The sequence below is a fragment of the Spea bombifrons genome, chromosome 2 (genome assembly GCF_027358695.1).
Source record: "Spea bombifrons isolate aSpeBom1 chromosome 2, aSpeBom1.2.pri, whole genome shotgun sequence".
Taxonomy (NCBI): domain Eukaryota; kingdom Metazoa; phylum Chordata; class Amphibia; order Anura; family Pelobatidae; genus Spea; species Spea bombifrons.
In genome coordinates this window covers 3,082,734-3,101,900 of record NC_071088.1, presented here as the reverse complement: position 1 = coordinate 3,101,900, position 19,167 = coordinate 3,082,734, and the positions used below count along the sequence as shown (strand labels likewise).

General features: G+C 47.8%; 1 protein-coding gene across 1 annotated transcript; it reads right to left on the bottom strand.

The window, feature by feature from the left end:
• Positions 1-3,007: 3,007 nt before the first annotated feature.
• ATP6V1A (ATPase H+ transporting V1 subunit A) lies at positions 3,008-18,412 on the bottom strand. The gene is made up of 16 exons (XM_053455297.1): positions 18,295-18,412; positions 12,150-12,195; positions 11,816-11,914; positions 11,248-11,376; positions 10,833-11,047; positions 8,013-8,150; positions 7,775-7,926; positions 7,263-7,425; positions 6,609-6,717; positions 6,408-6,530; positions 6,119-6,233; positions 5,054-5,117; positions 4,584-4,787; positions 4,042-4,136; positions 3,571-3,742; positions 3,008-3,167 (listed from the first exon to the last, which is right to left on the bottom strand). Exons 3-16 carry the CDS (start codon positions 11,895-11,897, stop codon positions 3,075-3,077), a joined length of 1,854 nt encoding a protein of 617 aa, XP_053311272.1. The 5' UTR covers positions 11,898-11,914; positions 12,150-12,195; positions 18,295-18,412; the 3' UTR covers positions 3,008-3,074.
• Between the last annotated feature and the right edge of the window lie 755 nt (positions 18,413-19,167).

Genomic DNA, 19,167 nt, shown 5'->3' with positions numbered 1-19,167 from the left:
AATCCCCGATAAATACCCCTCTCGCCTCCCCTGATGCCCCTCTTTTCTATCACAGGGTTCTACGGCCCTAAAAGCCCCGATAATGTGTATAGAAACAGAAACCCATTATTATTCTAATTGCCTCCATTTTTTCAGCTTCTCTGTGTATCCGGAGAACGTCTCCCGACGGCAGGGATTTCACAACCGAATGACGTCATCACCACAAACAGTTGCGTATAACAAAATTAAGAAATTCTTTCCCTAAATGTTAAAAGCCTCTGAATCTGCCCGAATGACCCCCGACAAAAATGGGTTAAAAAACATTATCTGCCAACATATTGGCCCCATCCGGCCCCCGTCTAGTCGCCTGTTTCTCCTGCTGTAAAGACTCAAACCTTAATCAGTCGTTGGTCTCGTCTTAGATTCAGGAGCCGTATGTCTATCCCATGCATGTTTAATACCCTCACTGTATTACCCTCTACCACCTCTGCTGGGAGGCTTATTTGCTGTGACTCAAGGCAAGTGGAAGTTCTGACTTGGTGCAGGTTCCAGCTCTGGAACGTCTTGGAATCTTCAGATGGAGCACGTGGGGCGTCCGAGGACTTTACGAAGATCTGATAGACCAGAAGTCTATCTTTAAAGCCCGAGGGCTCTGGGGGCTGCAGACGCTCCATGCTTTTGGGGCTAATGGAGAGACCACCTTCTACCGAGGCCACCTCCACCCCAGAGTCACTTAAACTCTTCTACCACGCATCTTAATGCAGTCCCTTTAACCCTCCAACCCCACTCACTGTATCACCATAGTGCAGGTATTTAGTAGATCAAGCCTTAATCATTCTAAGCCCCCCCACCCAGTTAGGGAGAAGATATTGTGTTTAAAGGGACACTCCCGTGTGGCCTCACCACCGTCATGGATCCTTTTAGGGGCCACAGCTGAAGGCAGCCAATCAGGGTTCACAGATCCCCCAAACCGGCGCCGGGCTGACGCTGGAGATGATTGGCTGCGAGTCTATCGCGTGAATGCAGGATCAGCCCAACACATCCCCTGCAGATGAGGTAGCTGGTGGGGAGGAAAAATGCATAAGGGGGGATTCTGTAGGACCCCTCCAGTGTTTGGCCACGCAGCTATGAGCTGCATTAAGTGCATATAGTGACGGGAGCGACCCTTTAAGAGATTAAACCCTTTGGAATGTATTTGGAAACATTGTTTCTGGTTTTAACAAAATCAAACATTTTTTAAATTTAAATTCATATTTTATTCTGAAGAATTTCAACAACTTTACACATATTTCAAGTCACAAAATCGGAGCGCTAGTTATTTATTTTTCTATTCTTTCATCCCTTTCATCGACTGGAAAGAAAGAACCGATACAGTGAAGCAAAAAAACAAACAAACGAGACAACAAACAACACGGAACAAAAACACAGAAACAATAAATGACCGAGGAGCCGCTGAGCCCTGCATCGCCCGCCGGCTGCTTACAGCACAATAAATACATTGCTTTTCTTTATATTCCGCGTCATACTTTATCTCACCCCGGTGGTCTCAACGTCACGGCACCAAATACAGACAATTCTACCCAATACGAAGGATTTAGTAGAGCGACGCCATTAGCGTTTATTCCGGGGGGGGCGGAGATTCTGGGTGTATTTCATCCGATTCCCCGCGTTCTAAATATCTATGGAAGTTCATCTTATAATGCGGATTTAGTAACGCTCGCAATCCGTATTCGAACATCACCTGCCTGAACACAGGTGGGTGTGGTCTGACACCTGCGATCAAGCAGGGAGTTCTAGAATGGTTTGGGAACAGAGGACAGAGTCGGTTTACGTGGTTAACACCGTACCTGGGAACATCCAGGATCCAGCGGCCATGTTTGGGACGCCAATGGGCGGTCCTGCTGACATCGGTGGGCGGGGCTAGTTCCGCATGGAGGAAGAAGCATTGCTTGGAGAAGTGGGCAGGGGTGTGGGGTGTGATTGACGCGGCGCCTCACCTGGAGAGCTCCCAGGTATGGTTAACACCTTGAGTGACTGAAATATGACATCACTTCCTGTCTTTTATGGCTTTACTAAAGAGAATATTTTTTGTACCTGTACAAAAGACCTTAAAACTTTATTTATCACCGAAGACGTGGTTTTAACGCGGAGCGTTCGCGCCCCTACTCTACAAAGTAGCGTATTTATTAAAGGGGCTATAGTTATTAACCATTTCCGTACCGATCGCAGTGCAGCCCTAAGCCAGATACAACTATGATTCCTGAACTCTTAACGCTCTCCCTTTAAACTCACTTTTCTATCAGCAAATATACAGCATGGAGGCTGTAAAAAAAAAAAAAAATAATAATAATATGGTAAATGGGCTCCGAAAAAACCATGGCGTGGTAACCCCTTCAGCACTGGTAGGAAGTGAGTATTTTTCCCAGTAAGGCTCTGTCCTTGTTATTAGCGCCTTGGGGCAGGTCGGGTGGTACAGGGCTAATCCCCTGTTGGCAATGTCTAGGACTTACAGGAGGGGAACTCTGATGCTGTGATTAACCTCCATACATAAAATCCAGCGTAGGAAGCACAATAAGCATTTACCAGAGAAGCTTACACTCTAACACGGTAATAATGACATCATGCGGCGTTACACAGGAGAGCAGCATGTGACCGCTGCTTGGAATGCGTTACTAAGACCAGAAAGTGGCTTTTACCCCTAGGGGGTGCAGCGGGGGGGGGGGGATTTAATACCTTTTACAGTAACATTTGGGGACAAGAAAGACGTTTTCCGGCACGAGGAATAAACGCGTAATCTCTTCAGAGTGACAGCGGACAGCCTTAAAGTCACGCTGCTTCACATTACCTGGCAATGAAAGGGTTAGGAGGAACAGGAAGGCGGCCGTGACACGGAATCGCTCGCCGCGTGTTTTACACCAATGGGAGAACAGCTACGTGGATCAGCCAAAAACACTGGAATGGACACGGGCGACCTACTAAAGGTGAGGGGGGGTGAGATCTCTGCAGGGGCCCCGGGGGTCGGTGCAGGGGCCCCGGGGGTCGGTGCAGCGTCTGGAGGTCTGAGATGAGTTGGTTGAGCCGGGCGAGAGCGGCTCCTAATCCTCCAGGCTGCGGAAGGCGTTCTGCATGTCTTCCAGCAGCTGGGCGTAGTCGGCCTTGATTTTGGCTTCACCATCTTTTTCCGGGTCCTAGAAATTAAAACAGACATGGATGTTACCCGGGAGGAGGGCTCACTGGGAGGGCAGGGGGCACATGGGGCAATTAACAGTAATGCAGCATAGCGTGTTTTTAGGCTACTTGGGGTTATATATATTCCATCTGGGGCATTTCCTGCAAATTCCCCTCTGTTTCCCATGATCCCCCAGTGCAGGCAGCATCTGAATCCTCCCGTCAGCCCAAGCAGGAAGTTGGAAGCCACTTCCTGTTCTCTTCCGTCAGCCTGAGCAGGAAGTTGGAAGCCGCTTCCTGTTCTCTCCCTGCGTTGTTTTAGTGGACGGTGCATGAGCCTCTAGCGCTAGAGATTGTTTCCGGCCGCGCAGGTCCCTCCGTAACTATATTATATCTTATATTCTAGAGACTTAACGCATGCACCTTGAATTTCATGGAGGTCAGTCTGTACAGAATATCCCCCATTTGCTCCCTGATTATGGACCACGTGATCTTGTTATCGCTCTGCGCCGTCGTCTCCACCGCGCGCCGCGCCATGTCGTAGAACGCGATCATGTTATAAAGCATGCCCACGGTCTTGTAGAAGGGGCAGAACCTGAAGGAAAAGAAGAACGATGAAAAAAAAAAAAAAGTTACAGAATATATTATGGAGCGGTTCGCGCATCTCACCTGTTCGCATGGAGCTGAAGATATTGTGGTCTGGCTCAACATAGGTTGGGTTAACACGACCGAGGACATACCCCGTATTTTTAATTATGTGCGTTATTTTAAATAAAATAATCTATGGAATATTTCTGTACGGCAATAAGGGAAAGCGGCAGCTGTGACTTGGCGTAGAATCCCGCTGAGAGCGCTGGGGCGGCCCTGACGTGTAAAGCGGGCGAGCGCTCTCACCTGTCGTACGGGGTGTATCCGTTCTGCTGCAGAAAGTCGTCTTTGATCAGCTTGGCCACCTCCAGGGTGATTTTATCCGTTTCTGCCAAAGACGCCTAGAAGAAAACAGAGGGCGTCGTGACGAACCAAAGCCAAGAGACTCCCAGAGAGACATCCCGGCCGTCTCGTGGCCTTCAGAGCTTCCTTACTCTTTCAATGCATCTATGTCTGCTCCTCCTCTGCCCCGTACTCCCACAGATCTACCCTTTTACCTTCCGCATCATCATCATCTACCCCATCCCCCCCAAGCCCCCCCTCTGCCTGTACCCCCAGAGCTAAACCCTCATACCCTTCCCGCCAGGTACCCCACCATTGACAAGACCTCATCTGCCTATACCCCCCCCTGTGCTGAACCCTCATACCTTTCCGACTACTTACCCCATCCCCGTCAGGCCCCCCCTCCAGGTATACCCTCCGTGCCGAACCCGCTTACCTTTCCGTCTACTTACCCCACCCAGCCAGGCCCCCCCTCCGCCTATACCCCCAGCGCTGAGCCGCCTTACCTTGCCGACCAGCTGCACGATCTCCGCCAGGTCCTCCTCTTCCTGCAGGATCTCCTTGGCTTTGGTCCGGAGCGGCACAAACTCCTGGAAGTGCTTGTCGTAGTATTCATCCAGCGCCCGCGTGTACTTGCTGTAGCTGATTAACCAGTTCACGGAGGGGAAGTGCTTCCTCTGGGCCAGCTTCTTATCCAATCCCCAAAACACCTAAAAAAAACCCCAAAAAAATTAAAAAGACCAAAAATATGAAAATTTTGTTACTTGGGAGCACAGAAAATCTAGTTTTCCACAAATATTTGTGTAATTTAGGGACGATTGTGACCTTATAAGGAGCCCGACGCAAAAAAACAACCAGAACGGCCTGACTAGTAGCTCCAGTCACAGGACAGTCGGTGGCTACGCTAGGAGTAAGGGTGCCTGCGAGGTCCAACCCTGCCCAGATTCATCCAGCGATAAACCCGTTTTCACTTTACCTGAACGATGCCCAGGGTGGCAGACGTGACGGGATCTGAGAAATCACCACCGGGGGGCGACACGCTGGGGAGGAAGCACAGGACACCCGCGTTGTGCAGTTAGTGAATTTGCCCCTCGAGTCCCAATCACACCCATGATTCCCCTTCTCCATGGTTTGTGACCCGCAGATATTACAGATCGCCTTTTCAAGCACAGATGGTCTCTTAACGCTTTTTTTTGTATAGTCTGCCATTTATTATAAATACGTAAAAAAAAAAAAAAAAAAAAAAAAACATAAAATAAACAAAACCCTGATTTTTGTTCAACAACATCCCCCCGAGTAGAATAATATCCGACACACTAATTATTTTTTCTTATTTTGGACTTTGGATTTGGGGCTGGAAAGAGGTTTTCATTTATATTTCTAGTAGGAGGGGCGCCTATTTTTTACATTGTTAAATAGGTTTTTTATTATTATTTTACATTATGTTTTTGAATCTTTAAAGACCTCGGGGATCTCTCTGGGAACTGGATGATGCCCCTTACAATATTTTTCATTCATATTTATTTATTTACTTCTTTAAATGTATATATATCGTTATACGCGGTTTCTCCCTCTTTTCACTGCCCTGCATTGCTGATCACAGGGACCTCCTCAGGGGTCTCGGAGGGTCCGGACAGACGCTCTGGGAAGCTTTTTCCCTGTGAATGTTCTTGCTGGCGGTGTCAGGACCGGACGCTGACGGTAGAGAACGTCCAAAAGGAGGATTGGCCATTGACTGCTATTATGATGTAATCGGCGCTCACATCAAGCGCCATTACATCACATCAGTAAGCAGGAAGATCCCGAGAACAGGAATTCGAGTTCCCGGCTCCTATTATTTACACATAGGGAGCATATTTCATTCTGTTAACTACATTAACATGGGGCCATCTAGCACAGAGAGGTAGTTCACGGCGGGGGCTACACACAGGAGCTGCCCCAATGCCCCGGCATAGCTTCCTCCAGTTATACAAGTCCATGTGAATGAGCAGTCTAGTAATGTACCCCCCATTCCTTATAACCGAGACCCCCGGACACTCACGCTCCCACAATGCTGACGCTTCCTTCTCTTTCCGGGTTTCCCAGACACTTCACGCGGCCAGCGCGCTCGTAGAAGGAGGCCAGACGGGCTCCCAGGTATGCCGGATAACCGCTGTCTGAACACGGAAGAGACATATCACAGTCATACAATCCGTGTACATTACAAGAGAAAGACAGATTAACGCTGCCGTACCACTCGGACCGGCACATTATTCTTGGCAGGTCTCATTTGAGTCTTTCCTTTTTTTGACGTAGTCACCGTTTACGCTCGTGGTCCGGCCGTTACTCACCAGCAGGCATCTCAGCCAGACGACCGGAGATTTCACGGAGAGCTTCGGCCCATCGAGACGTGGAGTCGGCCATCATACTGACGTGGTATCCCATGTCACGGAAATACTCGGACAGTGTGATGCCTGAGACAGAAGCAGGTTATTAACGGGGTGTCCGGGGTCTCCAAACCTACCGAGCCTCGGGGGAGGGGCAGCCCTTACCCGTATAGATGGAGGCTTCTCTGGCCGCTACCGGCATGTTGGAGGTGTTGGCTACCAGCGACGTTCTCTTCATGATGCTCTCCACTTTCCCGTCTACTTCCATGGTCAGCTACAAGGGGAAAAGACCGGCTGTGAGAGAGAGTTCATGCCATGGAAACCCCCAAAATAACGGGAAAACTCCCCAATCCCAGCCTTGAAACGACTGCTTTTTTATAGCATAGAATCTGTCGCTCTGAACGTCGGAACAAAGCCAACGTCCCATGAAGATCTGCTTTATCTTAAGTTCTGTAATAAACCCCATACCACTTCCTGACCCATTTTGCCGCTTATTAGCATAAAAAAAGAGCATCCTTTGCATCAGATTATTTGGTGAAATTTGGACTTTTCCATAAAAACCGCAGAGTGACCCCAAACTTTTGACTGGGCATTTATAACAAAGGGAATTCCACTCCTATATATCCTGTATATTCATAGAGACTCTACTGCCCCCTAAACAATGTATACGACATACTTTGTACATCTCCAGCGGGGAAAATAGCCGCAGGCAGAGGAAGGGGCAAAAGCACATGGGGTGGGGGGAGGGGGGCACTCCGCTTTCATATACATTAGAGTACATCTGATGGCTGAAGGGTCCCTTTTCCATTTCATACGGACCTCTGGAAAGTCTCTGAGTACTTCGGACATCTCGTTCCCTCTCTCTCCGCATCCGACGTAGATGATGACATCACTGTTTGAAAACTTGGAGAGGGATTGTGAGATCACGGTTTTCCCGCAGCCGAAAGCTCCTGGGATAGCGGTGGTCCCCCCCTGTACGCACCTGCGCGTTAGAGACAGCAAAACTGAAAGATGAACCCTTCGGCGATGAATAAAAGCATTATCGGGCAGGACTCGACAAATCCCAAGAGCCCAAATTTGTGCGGCCCCGCAGTAATGTACAGCAAGAATATAACTGACCAAGTATATCAGTGGCTTTCAATCCAATAAAAAAGGGGGAGTTTTCAAGCAGTCGGAAGATTTTAAAGCAATCAGAACCGAAAGCTGTAAAAGGAGGTTACCAAAAGAGTGGTGGATTTGAGGAACGGCCGCCCAGCAGAATAGGGCTAGAAGCAACACTGCTTGGAACTCTCAGCGCAGCGAGAATAAAAGCTTTTGGAGGCGTTACTCACGGGAACAGAGCGTCGAGAACTCTTTGGCCGGTGAGCAGAGGGTGATTTGCCGGTAGCTTCTCGGTGACGGGTCGGACGGTTCTCACCGGCCACACCTGAACCATCGTGAACTTCTCCTTCACCCCCTCGAACTCCAGCTCCAACACGACATCCTGCGGAGGAGAGCGCAGGTTACAGACCCGCCGCCGAGACACGCGTACAATAAAGAGACAGACGCCGACTGCCGGCCGCCGCTCACCGACGTGTCGTAGTGTCCCGGAGGGGCCACGTAGGTGACCGTGCCGCGGTTGCGAGGAGGCAGCATGATCTTGTGTTTGATGAGGGAATTCTCAAACACCGTCCCGTAGATATCCCCACCGGTGATGTGACTGCCGACCTGCGGGACAGACCAGTAATATATTATATATACACATATATTACATATATAATATATACACACACACACACATATATATATATATATATAATATATACACACACACACACATATATAATATATACACACACACATATATAAAATATAGACACACACACATATATAATATATACACACACACATATATATATATATATATAATATAGACACACACACATATATAATATATACACACACACATATATATATATATAATATATACACACACACACATATATATATATATAATATATATACACACACACACATATATATATATATATATAATATATACACACACACACATATATTATACATATATACACATACACACACATAATATTAGGGCTGAAACAACTAATCGATAAAATCGATAATAATCGATAATGAAAATCGTTGTCAACGAATTTCATCATCGATTAATCGGATCGATTTTTATCGATTATAAAAAGAGGTTTTTTTCAGAGCAAATGTTCTGAAAAACTCCTCTCCTTATATAATCCGACCTCAAACAGATATCGGATTATAACACCGGAATCCAGATCCCCCGCGACGCTGCAGGGGACCTGGATTCCCCTCACTGTCGGCCGGTCTCTCACTTCCGTCTCTCTCCCCCTCCCATCTGCCTCCTCCCCCCTCCCATACATCACTCTGCCTCTCTACCCGGCACCGTTACTGACATGCACTTTCATTGCAGCTTCATAGAAGCCACAGTGTAAGTGAAGGGCAGTAATGGAGGCTGTCTGTGCGATGCAGACCCCCACCGGCTGACAGAGAATCATCCTCTCTGATGGCCGGTGAGGGTCTGCATCGCACAGACAGACTCCGTTACTGCCCTTCACTTACACTGTGGCTTCTATGAAGCTGCAATGAAAGTGCCTTCAGTAACGGAGCCGGGTAGAGAGGCAGAGCGGTGTATGGGAGGGGGGAGGAGTCAGAGGGGTGTATGGGAGCCACCCTCCAATACACCACTCTGGCTCCTCCCCCTCTCATACGCCACTCTGCCTCTCTACCCGGCTCCCTGGTGTCTTGTCAGAAACGGAGGTTCACAGGAGGCAGAGTGGAGTATGGGAGGGGGGAGGAGGCAAAGTGATGTATGGGAGGGGGAGGAGCCAACGTGATGTATGGGAGGAGGCAGAGTGGAGTATGGGAGGGGGAGGAGCCAGAGTGGAGTATGGGAGGAGGCAGAGTGGAGTATGGGAGGGGGAGGAGCCAAAGTGATGTATGGGAGGGGAGGAGGCAGAGTGGTATATGGGAGGGGGAGGAGGCAAAGTGATGTATGGGAGGGGAGGAGCCAAAGTGATGTATGGGCGGGGGAGGAGGCAGAGTGGTGTATGGGAGGGGGGGAGGAGGCAGAGTGGAGTATGAGAGGGGGGAGGAGCCAGAGTGGTGTTTGGGAGGGGGAGGAGCCAGAGTGGTGTATGGGAGGGGGAGGAGCCAGAGTGGTGTATGGGAGGGGGAGGAGCCAGAGTGGTGTATGGGTGAGTTATAGTGGTGTATGGGGGGTATTATGAATTTTTAGGGCATATAGGGGGTATAAGGCATATGGATATTAGGCATATCAGGGGGGCATAAACATATCTGGGGGTAAAAGGTATATCAGGGGGCTCAGTGGCATATAGGGGGTATAAGACATCGATATTAGGCATATCAGGGGGGCATAAAACAAATCTGGGGGTAAAAGGTATATCAGGGGGCTCAGTTGCATATCACTGGCATATAAGGAGTATAAGTCATATCAGGGGCACAGTGGCATATCAGGGGGCACAGTGGAATCTGGCATATAAGAGGTATAAGGCATATATGGGGGCAGAGTGGCAAGCTGGGGGTCAGATGTGCATAACTGGGGGCAGTTTGGTAAATAAAAAAAATGTAAACAAGGCTTTTTTCTCAGTTTTTATTAAATATGAAAAATAGTTAACATATGAATTAATATTTACTAATAACTTTGTATTAAAACCTAGTTTGAGAAGCACTGTGTTTGGGTTCTTGTAGCTTTTATTATTATGTCAGTAAAATAAGAAGGTGAATAGAGAGAGGCCATTGCAATAAAGAGATGAAAGTGTAAATTGTATGTTTTTTATTGCAATTTTTCTTCAATTTAAAATGTATTTTTTTATCCGATTAATCGATTAATCGACAAAATAATCGGCCAACTAATCGATTATTAAAATAATCGTTAGTTGCAGCCCTACATAATATAGACACACATATATATATATATATATATATATATATATATATTACATATATAATATATACACATATTTGCATACATATGAAGATTGTCACTATTATATTACAAAAATAATGCTGAAAAAAATATAAAAAAATATATATATATATATAAATAATGCTGATATTAGTTCTTTTTATTTTGGGGTTATTCTTGAATTAATTATTTTCTTTGTCTTTTGTTCCATTAGTCAGTAAGGTATATCTGTGTTTAAACTCTACATGGCGATAATACTTTTCGTATGTCGATAGATACAATGTAACGCCACTCACTATTATTTCTTCGATTCCTTGTAACAAACAACTCTGGAAAAGCTTTCAATAAATAAATAATATATATATATGCAGGTAGATCTCAGAAAACACTCCAAAAGCCCTTTTTTTCCCTCCCCATTGACAGGCACGTACCCGGAGACTCTTGGAAGGGGTGAATTCCCACTTGATGTCTCTGCTCAGGGCCGACACGTTGACACCCCTGGGAATGTAGATGCTCTTCGTGGAGTCCGTGATGTCTTTCAAAGGTCTCTGAATACCATCGAAAATGGATCCCATGATGCCAGGGCCAAGCTCCACCGAGAGGGGTTTCCCGGTACGCAGGACGGGATCTCCGACGGACACGCCGGCTGCGGGAGACGCGCTCAGGAAAATCTGCTTAAAGGGGACCGGAGACCCTGTAGCAACACCGGACTCCATAGGGGTCCCAATACACCGGCTCGGAAGCCGCCCAGCGAACTTTTTTCAGATGCGATAAGTCGTACGCGATCACGGCGGGGAGGAAAAAGGAGCCGCTGGTCGGGGCAGGCGATTCGCAGTAAAAGGATACAGGTCTCTTCGTAGACTTGGATGGTGGCCATATCTCCCTCTAAGCGGATAATTTCTCCGACCAGCTCGCTGTGTCCCACGCGCACCAGCTCGTACATGGCGGCGCCCCCCATGCTGGACGCGGTGACCACTGCCGAAGAAACAGGCTTGGTCAAACACCAGGGGTCAAAGAGTTACTCTTACAATGGCTTTCTACTGCTTGTAGAGAGGTTTGGCATAGATGGCATGTCTTATTAGAGGCTTATTTGGGCTTTATTCCTCCCCTGGCAGACCCAGGAAGAGTTATCAGTGTTCAGATATCATAACAGGGATTGGCTGTAGAAATTCTACTGAGCATGTGCAAGGAGCATACTGAGGTACGACCCCGCCTTTCAGTGGAGGCGGCTGGGGGCGGAGTCACTGGAGACAGAAGTCTCTTTTTCTAATGCTAATAACTAAAGAACACCTGCACCGATCCGCACGCGATTAAACGCATTGGAGTCCATTCAAAGCAGGCTTCCATGCGCATCTCACAGGAACATTACCGGTGACATATATATATTTAAATAAATCACATAACGGACACTTACCAGGTCCTGACACCCCGTGTACGTATCCAAACTTGCTCTCCTTTTCTTCATCTCGGATTCTCGGCAGTTTAGAAAAGTCCATTCTTCTAGTTTGACCGACTTAAGAAAAAAAAAAATCATTCATGCGCAAAAAATTATCACACAGGAACCATGTAAGCAGGACAAGAATGGGTTAATATAAAACCCCTGGCAGTGAAGAAACCTTAACCTCTTCACTGCCAAATACCTTCTCCGTATATCTGACATTAACGGTGATTCTCCACCGCCCCCAGCATATTTCTTATTACCGAGCGATTCGAAGTGAAAGCTCTTCAGCCACGGAGGGCATCGTTACCTTAGTCAGGCGCAGCGTCTTGCTGTGGAGGACGTGGAGAGTAATCCTGCAGGTAGAAAGCAGGTATGTGTTAAAGGGGCAATAACCAAACTATGAAGCAATCACGTCAATTCAAACATGGAAGTTTAATGTTACGGGGGTTGGGGTATCATCAGTTTCACCGACCCGTTCGATAGCAGACGGGGGCCGCCATCTAAATTAAAAGGGACACTCCAGCCGTGATAAGCAGTTTAATGTATATGATGGCCGAGGAGGCCCTTTAAATGTTGTGGTGCCCACCGTGCAAATGCATGGAGGGAGGGGGGCTAACAAGACCACCACCTGCGCACGTGCAGAACCCGATCCCAATGATTCCAATAGGGCCCCTTCCTGCCACTGATTGGCTGCTTCACGTAGCTCTCAAAGGCTCCGTATGCCTGGCAATGAATGGGTTAAGCGTCTGTAGACACCTATGTGAATATTTTCGGTATTTACCTACAGTAAACGGGCGAGGAAGGCATTTAGCTGAAGGAAGCATTACTTCGGCACCATCAAGGGTTAATAGTCGTTAACAAAATGCTGATGGACCCCAGTTTGGAATCTCTCAGCCGAGCGCCAACAGTCAGGGGGCCAAAGGACCACGAGAGGGGGGGCTGGTGCTAAAACAACCGCATGGCTTGTGGACCCACCTATCTAATCCACCGACAACCTCAGGGGAAATGCCCCCCCAGTACTTGCCCCTCTCTCCCCCCCGATGCCCCTCTTTTCTAGGAGGTCAGAATGTTTGCTGGGTATGAGGGGATCGCAGGGTTCTACTGCCCTAAAAGCCCCGATAATGTGTATAGAAACAGCAGGGAACGGGTTAATAAATTAAACGAGGCAAATAAAAAACATTCTTTTAAATGCCCTACATGGATACCCCGCCCACAGCCATGCCTCTAACCACACCCACTGAATCAAAAGCGCCCCTTCTCCAGTCATTTAAAGTTCTGAGATGTTTGAAGCCCCCGTGGGCATTATGTGACCCCCAAATCCCACCATGCCTAGCAGCCTCACCGCGTTGGACAAGGCGGTACTTTGTATGATCCCGCCGGCTGCTCCGCTCTCCCTCGGGACCCCCCCGCCCGTCCCACCCATCCGAACACACGCGGCCCCTTTACCCCCCCGATTAGATGCTCATTGTCACGGCCGTAAAGCTTTATCGGCAGGATTTATGTGGATCTCGTTAACACGGAACTTCCTGTTGAATTTGGAACTAGAAGAGTTCTTGTGCAAAAATAATTCCAGAAAAGCAAAACTGCTGTTTTTTTTTTTTTTTTTGGGGGGGGGTGCTTAGAAACAAGCGGGGGCTACATTTAAATTCCCGACTCGCTGGCAACGATGATGATGATTATGCATTAAAATCATAGCCCCGAGTAAGCAATCCGCGGGTCTCAGAACCACAGCGTCAAAACCACCGCGCGCCTGAAACCATCAAAGGGAAAGGTGACTGCCACAGCAGAAGCTCATCGCAGCCCGCAATGTAAGAGTTTATTTATGCTACAGCCTATGCGCGGACATTGACGGGGTAATACTGTAGCGCGTCTGCGCATGCGCAAGGTGTTAATGTCTACTTCATGGTGGCAGGTAGGTTATTTTTTTGGAGTTTGTTCTTAAGTCTAGAACGTTCTATACAGAGCTGAACACCTCGTTAAAACAGACGGCAAGGTTTAGAGGTCGCACAGGGATGAAATAAACGGAGAGACGGCGGATAATAACGCGGGGAGAGTCAGATGAAAATAAAGATGAGGAGGAAAGAAAACGGAACGTTCCATCGGATCGGCGGCAAAGCCACACGAATCAGACTAAAATAGTAATAATTTCAAGAGAAAAACATCATTTCTTGCAGATAGCCCAATACGTTATCCTTCCTGCAACCGAAGGAGACAGACGGCCCTTTGATGGACTACAACTCTCATGATGCTGAGCTAGCCAGGACGGCTTCCTGCTCCCCAACCTGGCGCCGCGTAGCGCGGGGTTAATGTTGATAAAAAGACAAATATTTTAATTATAAAGATCTGCGCCGTCACACAATGCTATATCCCACGCACACGCCGGAGGACACGCTTACCCCGTCGCTGATCGTCACGGCAGCTCCTGGATGACCGGGGGGGGGGTCGGATGAGCGTGGGGGGAGGGGTTGTCGGGTGAGCAGGGGGGGGGGTCAGGTGAGACGCGGCGATGCCGTCCGGTCTCCTGATCGCTGATTCACCGGAGTTTCCAGTTCAGTCACCAGAAGGGGAACTGCAGCAATAATCACCGCAGAGACCGGGCGCCACCGACTGTCCCGACGCCGAGCCTGCCATCCAGCTACAGAAAGCTTAACTCCTTACTGACCATTTCAATCCGCTGGACTCACAGTAAGCTCTGCACTGTACAGTGTGCACTTATTAAAAGCCATTTAAATGCATTCATTCAGCTCGTTAAAGGGCCAGTCACCCCAAACAAATCTCCAATATATGAGATCTGAAAAGCCCCCCCGGGATACACATCACGGCCCTGTCACAATGTCTGACGCTTGGCCATGAGACGGGGCATCTCTGCCAACGCATGCCCCCTGCTGCACCCGCTAAAGGGCAAAAAGAGGACTCCGACAATAATATTTCTTTAGCATCAATAATTTCATTTCTGTATATTGTATGATTTCAAACACCACACTGAGCTGATGCTTTATGGCAATGCTAATGAAGTCCGTTCCTCCATAGACTTTCATTAGTCAGAGAGTCCGGCTGGGTGATTAAGACTGAGCCATTCTATTGTTCCCCACAGGCTGTATGATAAGGAGTCGGGGGGTTTAGTAGATCGGGGGTCAGATAACAGAGCGAGAATCATACAAACGGCTGATATGCAGCTGTCTGACACAGTCTACTCACACCACAAAAAAGTATAGAATTGGTCTACAGAGCACTAAATATAAATATACTTTATCGAAATGTAAGGAATATTCCCAGAAGTAACAGATACAGCGGGATTCCATCTGCAGAGTCTCAAGAATACACCCGAGACCCCTATACCGTAAAAATCTCCCCACCAGAACGCATCGCTAACTTTCTATGAGGAGGTAACGCGAGGATAAACCTTTTGTGCAGATTATCCAATTCTTCGCTTTCTTTCTTAAAAATAGACAAATAGAAAGGCTTTGTCTCATGCAGATGCTCTTTGGTCCGGTCCCTATGAATGGGAGCCGGGCTTGGCGTGTAATTGCCGGTGTTCTGGAGTAATAAGCGGTATGACCCAGACGCCGTCACATGATATAAGAAGCCCATTCATCCGCTGGTCCCGCTTCACGGCTTAAACAACAATTACAAAAACAGGAGAAAGAAACCAATATTTACTCTGAACCGACGCCATCTAAACAGCCACAGCCAATAAAAATCTCCATTTTAGAGTTTTCATTGGATTTTTACGTAAATGTTTTATCCACAGGTGGTAACGTCATAAGAAACACCAAAATAATGCCCAGAAGATATAGTTTTGTTTATATATATATATATATATATTTATATATTTACACCACGCTAAGCTGATGCTTTATGGCAATGCGAATGAAGTCCAGTCCTCTATAGACTTGCATTAGTCAGTTGTCCAGTTGGGTGATTTAGACTGAGCCATTCTATTCTTCCCCACAGGCAGTATGATAAGGAGTCGGGGGGGTTAGTAGATCGGGGATCAGATAACAGAGTGAGAATCATACAAACGGCTGATATGCAGCTGCCTGAAAACTTTATATTATGGGGCAAAAACACTAGAACTGGGGTAAAAAAAGAAAACAGGAATATTTTAAAATGGTTAATCTGATCCGAGGAATAAAAAAAATGGTGCCCAGAGCCGTATGTTATGTTACGTTAGATTAATATTTACAGTATCTGAAACCAGAAAATTTTATCTCCAGCACTCTGAGGGTTAAAACCTGCAGTAAGGTTGCGCCTCCCCTCCCTTCCCAGTTGAGTCACCGGGTGTCACATGACCGGACTCTCTGCACTCCGATCAGCTGACACGGTCACCTGACCCCGTGTGGGCACAGCTACCCGCCAGCATCGTATCCAAGCACGTGAGGCGTACGGGTCACGGCCGGGGCCAAACCTCCTCACTAACCGCAGCGATTAACCCGCGGATACCGAGCGGCACAAAAATAGAAATATTAATAACGGGCAGACCCACTAAACAAGAACGAGAAGCAAAAGCTCTTCAACCGACCAATCAGCGGCAGGAAAGCTCTTCAACGGACCAATCAGCGGCAGGAAAGCTTGCCTACGGAAATCAATGGGGGCGCTTTCGGAATTCGAACAGACCCCCGACGTAACTAGGGGGGGGGGTACATGAGGCGCAAATAGATGAGTTTAGCCAAACACTTCTCCCCCGTGGAAAAAAAGAATACACGTACACACATATAATACACATTATATATATATATATACACATATACACACACACAACCATATGCACATAATATATATATAATATATACACATACACACAGTGCATTTGCACAGGGGGCAACATGGAAGTTTAAAGGGACAAAGCTGCTCTCATATGCTTTTAGTGTATATGACTCAATATCCCTGTAACAGCTTTAGCTTTGGATTTCATACAAAGTCAGACATCTGAACCAAAACCATCCCGTTTGTTTCCATGGCAACTGCATCACATTTAAGATCTCGTCCCTGAATCTCTCAGTAAGCGTCTCTCTCACTCTCTTTACGTCCTTTAAGAGATAACCGACGGCCGGGCGCGATATACCTGCTTGGAAACACATTGAATACCCGGCCCTCGAGGGCCGCAGAGCAGCAGGTTACTATGGAACACCCGGCGCAGGGACATACAAGCTAAACGATTAATATTCGGAAAGGTTAACGATGATCGATATTCTGGAGGGTGGACGGCAACGAATTAACCCCCGAAACCCCATAACCATGGTACGAAGCTTTTTCACGAACTTCTCTGCAGTTCACAGGAGTGAATGACGTGAAGCTGCCTGCATTTAAAGGGTTAATGGCCGACTGATGTAACAAACAGCCATTCCGGGCAGGAACCGCGTTCTCCAGCGATCAGGTGGAAAATTGGAAAAGAAAATCCCTGCGTGGTATACCCCGATCACACGGCAAGCAGGACTTGCTGGCGCTGACTGAGAATTCTGAGAGTTGCAGACTAGACGGGGGCCGATCTGCCGGCAGGGTTCCGGGCTTCTGCCGGCAGGGTTCCGGGCTTCTGCCGGCAGGGTTCCGGGCTTCTGCCGGCAGGGTTCCGGGCTTCTGCCCACACAGTTCTGGTTCATACATGCGCTGAACCTAAACGTCTACAAAGGATTATTGCGGGGACTTATTATTTGGAGTTATCTGGAGCATTTCGATAGGCATCGGTCACAGTGGTTAAACGGTTAAAGCAGCTGAGCCATCTAAACCAACCCTAATATCCTCTACCAGCTCTCCACTGAACAGCGCCACGGAGTACGATGGCGCTACTAACAATTAACCCTTTCTTCTGACATATAGATTTCGCCCCCTCCATCATGCTGGCAGGAAATGGGTTAATAAGGGTACTACATCTCTTTCCGCAACCGCAGCGACAGATCCTAATCAACGGGATCGAGCATCAAAACCATTACCATAGAACCAACGGCACATAAAAGGTTAAAAGGTCACCGTTTTGCCCTCCATTGCCTGCCCCCCCGTCACAGAAACGATTAGATCCCCCCCTGACCGCAGATAAAAAAAAACACCTGCAACGCGCCTCAGTGGGCAAAGCGGAGGAACATCGTTCATTTTTCTGGCAAATTGTTCAACTGCCAAAAATAAATTAAAATATGAATAAAATTATTTCTGATGATGGGGGGAGGGGGCTTTTATATTTTATTAGCTCCCGTAGGAATGACGTGCAGGAGGCCCGATGAATGACAGCCGCTCCCGGCCTCACGCTCTCCTTATCAATGAATGCATTCATGAAGAAACGACATGATTGGGAATTCTGCCCCTGTGCCCATCTACCTCCCCCGGTGACGGGTCACTGGTTACCACCGGAAGCTACCACTTTACCGTAGAGTGATTACATTTATGATCATGGCTTTGAATGAAAGATGCACCTATATTCCATGATTACGGTAAGGAGGGTTCCCCGAGGCCCGTCTTACCTGCGTGAGGGTATCCGGTGCTGCTCAGAGAACCGGCTCCGTGTAGCAGGCCCGGCCAACGAAATGCTCAGACTGCGGATCAGCACCCGTCACCGATCAGCTGACAGAAACACCCACCCCCCGTGAGCGATGTCCCGACACATCCGGCTGGAAGAGGAAGCGGCCGCCGCTGCCGCCATCTTTGTTATGGGCCCTCTGCCCTTACCCCCTTCCAGAATAATGCCGTGGGTTAGTCGGGTCAGTGCATGTAATATAATATAACTGATTCTGGGGACAGTCCCCTATAGAAACCCCTAAACATTTCTCTAAAGAATCACTGGATACTTTGCTTTAACAGCCAGGAAGTTTATTAACCCCATTAATACCCTATGTAACCAAATACCTGCCATGGGAAATGTGGAAACCGTCCTGCTTGCGTATGGTGTGGGGTATATTCTCTAAACTAGACTCACGTTGCTGGTCATTATTGTACCCGGGAAGTCTTTGAGTTTTTGCCCCAATCTCAGGGTGAAGGGGCAGATTCTCTGTGTCACACGGTCTGTATCCGACTCCTTCCTATTCTCCCCTCGCTGTGATCATATATAAGACCCCAGGGTGGTGCTTTTGCTCCCTTTATGTTATGGTTGATATCCCTGCTTGAATGCAGGTGACTCAGTTAAGTGTATGCTACTGTACATGCGCACGATTATAAGTTCCTGCGGCCCTCCATTCCTCTTGTATCTGTATGTCAGTTGCTGTGTTCTTGTCATTATCTGTAACATTTTCTTTGCTGTGACCGCTGCTTCCTTTCTTGTTATCTTTAGAACCGGAACGTGAAGCGGGAGGTGAGGCGGGGGGTGGAGCGTGCTCCGAAATGTACGGAACGGTTACCCT